The 12,500-nt window shown below is 43.9% G+C and overlaps 1 protein-coding gene across 1 annotated transcript in view; it reads right to left on the minus strand.

Annotated features, from left to right (window-relative positions):
* Positions 1 to 3,278, minus strand: part of adipor2 (adiponectin receptor 2) — a gene marked incomplete at its 5' end in the record, with an annotated part of 13,339 nt that extends 10,061 nt beyond the window's left edge. Inside the window, one exon of the mRNA XM_048267830.1 lies at positions 3,033 to 3,278. Coding sequence (XP_048123787.1) covers positions 3,033 to 3,278 — 246 coding nt within the window. The remainder of the gene's footprint in view (positions 1 to 3,032) is intronic.
* Between the last annotated feature and the right edge of the window lie 9,222 nt (positions 3,279 to 12,500).

The raw sequence follows: 12,500 nt of genomic DNA on the forward strand, positions 1-12,500 counted from the left end.
TGTGTATGTATGCGCGCGTGTGTGTGTGTGTCTCCTGGGTCCTCTGCTCTCTGGGACAGTGCTCTCTGTGTGTGTGTGTGTGTGTGTGTGGGGTCCCCTCCTCTCAGGGACAGTATTCTGTAGCGATTCTATGTTGCCTGCACCCGTGGAAACGGTAACCATGATCACAGAACACTCCACTGAGGTCTGACCCCATGGTGAACACACACACACACTAACACACAGAGTGTGTCATTGAGAAGGGGTGTGTGTTGAGATGTGAGTGCATCTAATGAAAGATTCATTAAAACACACCACTAATAATACACACCCCCCTAACAGGGCAAAAGGGTTAGTGCTGGGCGAGCGTGTGTGTGTGTGTGTGTGTAGTGTGTATAGTGAGAGAGATATGTGAGAGTAGTACGTGTTGGCAACAATACCTCAAGCAGCATCACACTGAGCACAGGGGCCCCCCAAGGCTGCGTGCTCAGTCCGCTGCTCTTCACCCTGCTGACGCATGACTGCACTGCAACCTACAGCAACAATCACATAGTGAAATTTGCTGACGACACAACTCTGGTGGGTCTCATCACCAAGGGCGGCGAGACTCAATACAGGTTGGAGGTCGACCATCTGACCACGTGGTGCAGGGACAACAACCTCCTGCTGAACGTCAGCAAGACCAAAGAGATTGTTGTTGACTTCCGGAGAGGTCACACCCAACACCTGCCACTGACCATCGACGGTACTGTGGTGGAGAGAGTGAGCAGCACCAAATTCCTGGGGGTGCACATCAGTGAAGACCTCTCCTGGACCACCAACACTGCATCACTGGCGAAGAGAGCTCAGCATGCCGCCTGTACTTCCTCGTGGCAACTCAGGCGCAGCAAGTGCTCCACCAGCCATCATGACCACATTCTACCGAGGCACCATCGAGCATCCTCTCCAGCTGTATCGCTGTGTGGGGCGGAAGCTGCACTGAATACAACAGGAAAGCCCTGCAGCATAGTAAACACAGCTGGAAGGATCATTGGTGCTTCACTCCCTCCCTGAAGGACATTTACACCACCCACCTCACCCGCTTAAGGGACCAAAAATTGTGAGTGATGCAAGTCACCCGGCCACAATCTGTTTGATCTACTGCCCTCTGGGAAGAGGTACAGAAGCCTGCGCCTCCCCGCACTACCAGACTCACCAACAGCTTCATACACCAAGCTGTAAGGATGCTGAACTCTCTCCCTCCTCCCCCCTCCACCCTCAGCTACATAACATCCTGGACATTGGACCCACAATGGCGCCTGCACTACTCCCACTTGCACACTTGCACACTTTACAACTTGGTGTTGTTGTCCTGAAAAACACAACACTTCTGCTGCTCTTACATAACTTGCACCACTATGCCACTTTCTTTATTACTTAGGTCAAACAGAACTACCCAAGCCTTTTATTGGCCTGACTTTGCACTAGTATTTTATTGACTGTCTATGCACAATTTCAACCAAATTTTGCTGCTCTTATTTTTTCATTATTATATGTGCCCTCTTATTTACTTATTTACTTACTTTTTTGTTTACTTGAATGTTATGTTTGTCTGTGGACTTAAATTGGTAAAATATGTCTTGTCTTCACCGTGGGATAGTGAGAAAGGTAATTTCGATCTCTTTGTATGTCTGGAACATGTGAAGAAATTGACAATAAAGCTGACTTTGACTTTGACTTTGATGTGTCCACTGAGAGGACTGACCATACCACACATAACCAATTAGAACATTACCAACCTAAGGTTACACAACTGAGAACACACACACACACACACACACACACACACAGGTGGCCCATATTTAATGTTGGATATCAGACATAGCCCAGTCTACGTGTCTGTGTTCCTACTATAGCCCGACCGATAAAGGATTGAAGGCCGATACCGATACAAATATTTGTTGATTTAAAAATCCGATATTCGATATATCGGCCGATATATTTTTTTTTTTTTCAGAAACACGCAACAAAACATTAACAGATTTCCCTAACATTAGTTATTTATGAGTATTGACTAAAATAATATGATAATGCATTTCAAAAACAAACTTGTTTATTTTTAAATAATATTGTCACAGTGGAACAGAGGAACATCGAAATATATTAAAGTTCTGATAAATAAAATGTATAAAAATAGAAACTTAAGATATGAAACTTAGTTTTTTGAACAAAAACACAATAACAACAACAAGTTTCATAAATATAACTTTGAACTAAGACTTAACAATTCCAAAAAATAATGATGACATTATTACTATCATCATCATTTGTATTATCATTAAACAAGATAAAGGTCACTCTTAAATGTTTGAGTGTGCGTGTGTAATAATTAGTCCCTACTGCCTTATAAGCTACCTTATAATTACAATGTCAGCTTGCTTATCCCTTTACCTGCACTTTTAAAATTATTTCCATCAAGCTACATCAAACCATTTTCAATCATCAGTTGCTGCCTGCCTTATACATACTATTTAGTGATCTAAATCCATTATGTAACTCTGCTGCGGCTGAACGACAGTCTGAAGCGCACACTTGGCGTCATTGGATTTCACACGTGTAAAAGAAAAGCTAACTTTTATGCACAAGCTAGCTACGTTTTCCACAAGCTACGTTTGATACGTTTTCTCTATGTCTAAATGTTCACTCCTCTCACGTCTAATTTACATTTTACAATGCAGGGACTGTAACTACAGATATACTAGTAATAAATCATTACTTTATTTAGGCAGAATAAGTTCGTTGTGGTTTCCTCCTGCTATAACTGTCACACTATTAAAGAAATACATCTTCAGTCACATTGTCAAAAGTTAAAAGGACAGACAGTCAACTACACTGTAACGTAATTACTAGCTAATTCCGCTTTACTCTCGACTTATTTAACAGCAGCAAAACTGGACATTGTTTTCACAAATTTTGTCATGCTTATTTGAGTTAAGAGAACTGATGGGAATGTTCTTTTAATTGTTATTTCAAGCAATGTATGTGTGTGTGTGTGTGTGTGTGTGTGTTCCTACCCCATTCTGTACAGGTCGCTGGCTGAGGAGTTCACTCTGGCCAGTGGGTGTGTCTTCTTCCCGCTCATGGGGGTTGATTGGTGGGTGGTCGTCATGGGAGATGGAGGCGGCATGCCCGCGGTGTCTGAGGACGAACGCCCCAGGCCCCTCCTCCCTCCTCTCGTCCGAATCCAGCTTGTCTTCTCTCTCTCTCACACACACACACACACACACACACACACACACACACACTCTCACACACACACACACACTCGCTCACACACTCATTCACACACACACGCCACAGTCTCACACACACCTCACACTTAGTCAGGGTTGGATACAGACTGCCAGACGCGCACAGAGTCCTGCTTTGGCCTGGAACTGCACCTGGAGATAGAGAGACCACAGAGAAAAGGAGAAGAGAGAGGGAAGAGAGAGAGAGGGGAAGAGAGAGAGAGAGAGAGAGGAAGAGAGAGAGGGGAAGAGAAAGAAGAAGTTTACATTTCTATTTCAGGGCACTGTCGGTCACACTGACTGGTTGACAATGCAACCAAAACAACACTTCCCAGAATGCCTTGCTGGTGGCTCAGGCCACGACCCCCAGAGCAAGTAAACACATGACGCAACGGTCATGAGACACAGATGATTCCCCACAGATTCCACGACAGACACAGAGACACACAAGACACACACACAGACACAGACAGACACAAACACGCACAGACACACACACACAGAGACCCACAGACCCACAGACACAGTGGAGGAAAGGGCCAATTATACATTTCACCAAATATTGTTTAACTCTTTCCCAACGGGCTCAGAGTCCAAAACATGTTGAGCTCTGAACAGAACCATACACACATATACACACACACACACGGGGTGGGCGATATGGACAAAAAATAATATCTCTATTTTTTGTGATTTTGACGATAACGATAATTAGTCGATATCCTTTAAAAAATTGTTTTTGTTAAAGCTCATTTATGAATAGCATCATTACAATAATAACCAATAACCTAACCTGTGACTTTTTAACCAAATCAACTAATGCATTGTCACTATGACACATTTCTATGTGTGGCAATGACATGGTCTAGCCAGCTAGATTAGAGAAGAACAGTTTCCCAAGAGAAAGTCTGAAGCTGAAGTTCCTTTCAAACCTTTACATAGGATTCACTGTAAAACTAAGAGCAGACCAACAGAGTAGCCTACATCTCAGTTATTTCCTTCTATGTTTTGTTTTAGAGCAATCAATGAGGGCTAGCATTCCAAGTTACAGAATAGAAACTATCGTTAGCTTATGGCTAATATATGAGAAATCCCATAGAGATGCTAACGGTTAGTATAATCGGTAAACGAGATATTTAGAGTTTTAACTTCAGTCCATTTACAAAAGAGTTACATGAGAATAGTTATTTGTTTACAACTGACTATTAAAATACTCGAAGAAGGCTAATGTTTTCTCTCCATATAATACCGCAGGAAAAACGCGGACTGTCTCATCAATGCTACTTGAACAGATACTTGACAAAAGTAGCGCGATAAAATCCCAAGTAGGCTACTCGCTGCACAAAATAAACATTAGGGCTGCGTGGGACAACGCCAGACGACTAGTGATCACATGACACTTGCTCTGCTGCACTTCTCCCCACATAGCCTACCTCCTGGGAATGTATGAGTCTTCAAAAGCGTGATTTCGAAAGTGTTTTTTCCCCAGAAGTAATTTAAATACTTGATAATGTCAATTTGCACATCGTTAAAACAACAATCACGATATTATCGCAGACGATATATATCGCCCACCCCTAACACACACACACACACACACACACAAACAGGAGAACAACTCCAGGACCAGGGGTGAGTGACTATACACACACACACAGAGACACAGACACAACAGGAGAACAACTCCAGTGTTTCCCATACATCGACTTAATTGTGGCGGCCCACCACAATATCAACATTGACCACCACACAATGCATGTACTAAATTGTGCTTAAATCGGGTTAGAATCACAACCGTGCTGCACTAATTTGTTCAAAACTGTTGCATTCGAGTTAATTCTGCTAATCTACCACCACAAATAGAATTCAATTCTGTGGGAAACACTGAACTCCAGACCAGCGGTCAGTACATTAGTCACAAAGTGCTAATGGCGTCAAGGCCAAAGAACAGGGGGTCTATGACTACTGCACAGACTGAGACACACACACACACAGACACACAGACACACACAGACACACAGCCTTCTCTCCTCCAAGTCTCAAAGTGCCAGGGCCCTAGTATAGTGTATGTGTGTGCTTTAGCCTAGTTGCTATCATAGTTAGCATAGGTAGTTGCTATCATAGTTAGCATGGGTAGTTGCTATCATAGTTAGCATGGGTAGTTGCCATCATAGTTACCATTGGTAGTTGCTATCATAGTTAGCTATATGCTTTTGGGAAACGGACCCCTGTATGAGAGGAGGAGTGGCTACAGTAGAGCGGAGAAAGCCAATGTGTGCATCTTTTATCGTTATATTTAACAATATCTTTTACCGATGTATTTAACAATATCTTTTACTGATGTATTTAATGATATATTTTGCATTTCTTATCCAAACAACATCAAACTTGACAGTGCACTTAGTTTGAAATCAGTCTGACGAACGGTTCAACAGATTTGCGGCACACACACACACACACTCCTGTAATTTATAGATAACTCCCCCAGCTCCCCCTCGAGTCTCAGGTTACCCCTGAATTTGGCATCCTCAGAGGGCACGTGGCGCGCACACACACACACACACACACACACACACAGGTTTATGCCGGCTGTAAAGGCTAAAAATGCTGCTCAGGAGACAGCCAGCCAAATCCATAAAGTGTGTGTGTGAGAGTGAGTGTGAGAATGTGACTGGAAACCTGAATGAATGAGAGCGGTGGGAGTGAGCCATCATGAGAGAGAGAGAGAGAAGGAGAGAGAGAGAGAGAGAGAGAGAGAGAGAGATAAAGAGAGAGAGTTTATGGAAGTTTATCTTCCATAAACACACACACACACGGCCTACTGGTTAGCACTTATAGCACTTTAATAACTTATATTTTACTATTATTTATACTTACTTACTTATACACACACTCAGAGACACACACTTGTGAGGGCGCTAGCGCCTCGGTCCCTACTACTAACCATCTCTACAGGCCCAGCCTACTAGACCAGAACCACAACTGGATAGAGGGATACAGAGAGAGGGAGGGAGAGAGAGAGAAAGAAAGAAAGTGAGAGGGACAAAAAAAGAAAGAAAGAAAGAAAGAAAGAAAGAAAGAAAGAAAGAAAGAAAGAAAGAAAGAAAGAAAGAAAGAAAGAGAGAGGGACAGAGAGAAAGAGAGAGAGACAAAAATAGAAAGAGAGAGAGGGAGAGAGGGAGGAAGACAAACAAAAGGCCATCTTGGCGCCGTGGAGGGGTGTGCTGGCCTTGTGACCGGCGGCTGGATGGAGGGGACCCCACCACCACACACACACGCACAGGCACACACACATACACATACACAACACACACAGGGCTCTTTGTGTGAAAGTCTCATCATGAGATCTGGCAGCAGTGTCGCCTCTCGCGCTGCATTAGACGGGTACCGGGGTCACGAGGGGAGGACTGCCACCTTTCACACACACACGCACAGCACAACACACACACACACACTTTCTCCCTCACATTCATCCACACAAACACTGACTGAAATGGATGTAACAGCACACACACACACGAGCAGGAGCCAGAGGCACTTATGACATAAACGTGTCCTTCACACACCCTCTCTCAGTCATGCTTCAGATGTTTAGATAGAGAACTCTCTCTCACACACACACACACACACGAAACTGATTATATATCACATTCTTACACCCCCAATAAAACTGCACATGGGTTGAACCGATAGACGAGGTCATCGTCCATTGTGATTGTGACATCATAATGGAAAGCAGCCATCGTGATGCCACACCCCCACAACCCAGACACGCACGTATTCTATAGACCCTGCTTTAACGTAGGCTAAAACATAAAAACGTTCTTCTATAGACCCTGCTTTAACGTAGGCTAAAACATAAAAACGTTATTCTATAGACCCTGCTTTAACATAGGCTAAAACATAAAAACGTTTCCCTGGAAATGATATTGAGCCTAGAACTGATGCATATGCAGGGTACTTCAAAGACTGTCAGCCAGAAACTACCATCTTATTCAAATAATTCTTAACTGTGACATTTTTATTGTATTTTTTTTTCCTCACACTGTACATTGAACTTAAAATATTTAATGTTTTAGCTAAAATAGTCCTAATTAATTATTGTTACAACTAGAGAATTCTTGCTGATTGTCACACACACACACACACACATTACTCCACATAATGACACAAAACACGCTGCATTCACAGCACACAAATCACAAACTGATGATATTTACACACTCTTACACCCCCAACAAAACTGCACGTGCACTTACACACACACCAAGCGCGAAGACACCAAGGGCAAACAGGAGACCCGTTAGCAGGGGCCCAATCAACTGTGATGGCCTGAGTAAGTGCTGACGTGCACACGTGCACACGTGCACACACACACACTCTCAACGGTAGACCCCAGTCATCTCTCCTCCCACTGCCAGTCATCCATCACAAACATTCACAGACACACACACCCCTCACCACAACACACACACACAGACTCCACACTACAACACACACACACACACACTCCTCACTACAACACACACACTCCTCACTACAACACACAAACACACTCCTCATCACAACACAAACACACAGACTCCTCACTACAACACACACACACACTCCTCACTACAACACACACAGACTTTGGGCCTAAATACACTCCTGCTGATTGTACAGCCTACCAGCCAGTCACCTGCGTTCCCATTGGCAGTCATATCAATAAATAGTGAAACATAACTAACAGCATTAGAAAAACCATGAGGTCCTACACACGCACACACACACAGGGGTCCTTAAAGGAGAATTCCGGTGTGATATTGACCTAAAGTGTATTGAAAACATGATACCGAGTGTGAACGTATGTCTCATAGCCCATCTCGCTTGTCCCTGCACTCCAAAAATCTGGCGCTTAGTTAGCCGATGCTACCAACAGCTTTTTTCAATAGTGATGTTTCGCATTGGGCTAGCCATGCAAATAAATCACTGTTTTACACCCATTTATGAGGCTCCAATGCATCTCCACACTTCATTGGTAGACTTCCGAGGGCCCTGACATTTAAAAACCAGACATTGAGAACTTTGAAAAGCACTGGTAGTTTACTTACAAGACGATTTATACAGACAGTATCTTCAATAAGTTTAGCTTGCAGCCATCTTGAATTTAGTCACGTATAAGTCGAAATGACAGGTAAGAATGAACAGGTATGATAAGGGATCAGATTCCAAAAATAATTCAGTGGAAATGCATGGATTCCAACTCTCCTTTAAAGCCACATGCGTGAGAGTTTGAGGTTCCGTAGGGAACCCAGTGGCAGGCCCTTCACTTACGGGGAACCTGTGTGTTGCGTGCACACCGTACGAGGCCTCAGATGGACAAGACTGGGAAACAAGCGTTCCGGGCTCAGCCCCATCTTCAGAGATAGAGATAGAGATAGATAGATAGAGAGATACTTTATTGATCCCCAAGGGGAAATTCATGTGTCCTCAGCCTGGCAGCTTGTGCATGTTGCCCAGTCTCATGTTGCGCAGTCTTATGGCAGATTTCTGGTTGGTTCTTTTTTCTTTGAAAATGACCCTTTCCCCAAAAACAGATTAAACTGTCTCGCTGGACTCATTTTGGCTCTCTCGCGAGGCTATTCAGAAACATTTCTAAATGTCCCTCGCGATAAGTAAAGCATCTCTATCCATCTGATCTGATTGGTGCAGAGATTACCGGCGAGAATTCTGTTTTGGTTTAGTCATCGCAGCGCACCGGGATCACGACCCGTTAACGTCACTTTCACTAGACCGGCTGTGCTCGTGGTAAGACGCTTACCTGCGGGTCAAGTCTGATCAGCACATGGACTATTTATAAAACGCGCGCGCGTGTGCGCATACAGTACGTTGCACACGCGCACCTGCCATAATCTTTCCTCGGGACTGTGCCCCCGAGTCCATCACGTGGAGAGAGGAGAGGGCGAGGGGATGGCAGGCGCCACGTTGGACAGTCTAACCGTTAGACTCTAACGGATGCTCGCTCAGAGAACAGCAGCCTAACGTCAATTTCACAACTCCAAATTCTTTGGTGATGACAACTTTCACCGAGAGGTCTAGGACACGTCACGGTGACCCCGCTCCTACGCACGAGGACGCTCAAACTCCAAACAGGAGAAACTATTTCTGGCTGACGGAACGAAACGACACCGAGGACGAGTACATGGCCAAGGAACGCACGACCATCAATCATCAGACAATTATTTCACTAATGTTGCACTGCCTCACACTCACACTACACGTCATCGGTATCTCTCACGTGCGGTAAAATACTTGGAACATCTGGTAAAGTAGTTATGGTGTTTCATATCTTTACACTCGTGGTTAACAAGTCCAAGTGCAATCTAACAGTCCACTTAAGTTAAGACCAATGCCTCAATCTACTCTTCTGGAAGGAGGCCTTGAAGTCTGAGTTGGAAACTTTTCTTTTCACAGGTAAAAAGTTGTGAAATGTATCTCTGAATCAACTTCTGTTACAAGTCACCAGCAGATTAGCAGTAAAAAAATGCCCCGAGCCAGCGTGGCCGACCAGATTCCGGATCTGTGTACAGCAGTCTGCGAGAACAGCGACACACACCAGGACCTCAGACAAAGAAAGTCAAACTCAGTGGATTCTCATGTTCGCTTGCTGACACTTTAAATTCCACAAAATATACATCCGAGCGCCCGAACACGGCGGCGTAAACCAGTTAGCTTGCCACCTGTCCGAGTGTTAACGTTAGCTTGCAAATCATACACATTGGTAACTTTAAACTCTGCCTGCTTCTTACTGCAATGATGGTTTGTTTACAAGCTAACACGCTAGCAGGCTAATGCTAGCCGTTTGGACGGCTAATGTTTCTGCCACAGCCTCAAACATCTTACCGACCAAGGTTAACCTAGTATAGCTGGCAACGTTTTAGAGGCGAACTGTCAATTATCCAAGATAGCTCATGGCAATTAATATAATATTAATGTAGCAAGCTCTGAAAATAATGAAAATGTTTATAGACAAGATACATTTCAGAAAAAGAAACGAGGATTGCTTTCAAACAGCTGTCAAAGCAAAGCAGACAGTAACACAACGAGCCAACAAACAATCTCGCAAGCTAACCAGAGTGCACTTAACGTTACCTCAATGGCTAGGATGCATTATCTTTCTAAAACTAGCAAACCAAAACAGTTTAGAGTCAGACAAGAAGGCTTTGCAATCTAACGTTAACTGTGCTAACATCAGGTAGCTAATCTACAAGCCATACCCATATCGTTAACATGTTTAACATTACTGACGTTAACGCTAATGTAATAACGTTAGTATGGTCTTTCACTGGCTTGGATGCTAACGTTACTTTGGTTAGCTGTCAGCTTGCAAATGACACGAAATACTGTGGTCGGTGTAGATGGTTTTTACCTGTGTAAAATAGCTTTCAGCAGCTGTCAGAGATAGCTTATACCAGATAGTTGCCAGGAGTCTGACAGTACGACTCGGAGATGTTACAAAGCGATTCCAGCTCTGACTTGCTTCGACTTGAGTCCTCCGTGTAATAAACACTTTTATGTGACGCCCCTCGCGTGAGGGGCGGATAGCCAATCAGACGGCGTAGAATCGAACAGGTGGCCAGGAAGAGCGATCAGGGAACAGGTCAGACGGGACTTGTAGTTTCTGTGTGTTGTTTTTGTAAAGTTGTCATTGTGGTTCAGATTAGATAGCATGCGCCCCGTACGTAAAGAGGCCAACAACCGCACCAGCTGGGTAGAATCTGTTCAGCACGTAACGTTTACATAGCTCGCCTTATGATAAATACTGGCGTAGCCTACATTGTGTCTGCAACTTTGTACACGACATTCCTTCCTGTGTTGTTTTGTTCAGACAAGCGTTATTTCTTTGTCCCTTATCATCCATGCTCTGGCATGTAAAACCAGTTGCATTGTGATGAATTTATTGCTGTCTATATATTGGTGTTATTATTGCTGTCTGTATGTTGGTGTATTTATTGCTGTCTGTATGTTGGTGTTATTTATTGCTGTCTATATGTTGGTGTATTTATGTTGGTGTTGTTATTGCTGTGTATATGTTGGTGTTATTTTCAAAACTGCAACCGCCACAGACAGGATTCACAGGATAGTTAGACATCTACCAGATGATGACATGGTCTCCTGGAGTTTCACACACACACACACACACACACACACACTATCCTAACCTCAAGAGACGTGCCCCACACACACACCCTCTCTTGAGCCGAAGAGGAGTGCCCCGTTCTCAAACACACACACACACACGCAACACCAGTTTCTGACCTGAGGCACTGAGCCACACACTCTACTTTTGTCTCTCCAAAGCTACACACACACACACACACACACACACACACACACATACACACATACTCATCTCTCCTGACCATACACACGCCATCTGTCCACTGATGCTACACACTCTCTCTCTCTCACACACACACACACAAACACCCATCTGTCCTGAGATAATGGACTTGATGGTGAAACAGGTGGTACTCAGAGCAAAGGTTAGTGGTGTGATAATCAACCGTCTCCACACACACACACAAACACACACTCTTAAATGAAGCACACATACACACTCTTCACAACATACACACACACACACACTCTTAAATACAGCACACATACACACTCTTCACAACACACACACTCTTAAATGCAGCACACATACACACTCTTCACAACATACACACACACACTCTTAAATACAGCACACATACACACTCTTCACAACACACACACTCTTAAATGCAGCACACATACACACTCTTCACAACATACACACACACACACTCTTAAATACAGCACACATACACACTCTTCACAACACACACACTCTTAAATGCAGCACACATACACACTCTTCACAACATACACACACACACACTCTTAAATACAGCACACATACACACTCTTCACAACACACACACTCTTAAATGCAGCACACATACACACTCTTCACAACATACACACACACACTCTTAAATACAGCACACATACACACCTCTTCAACACACACACACACACACTCTTAAATGCAGCACACATACACACTCTTCACAACACACACACACACACACTTAAATGCAGCACACATACACACTCTTCACAACACACACACACACACACACTCTTAAATGCAGCACACATACACATACACACACACACTCTTAAATGCAGCACACATACACACACACACTCTTAAATACAGCACACACACACACACAC

This window comes from Alosa alosa, chromosome 17 (genome assembly GCF_017589495.1).
Source record: "Alosa alosa isolate M-15738 ecotype Scorff River chromosome 17, AALO_Geno_1.1, whole genome shotgun sequence".
Classification (NCBI taxonomy): domain Eukaryota; kingdom Metazoa; phylum Chordata; class Actinopteri; order Clupeiformes; family Clupeidae; genus Alosa; species Alosa alosa.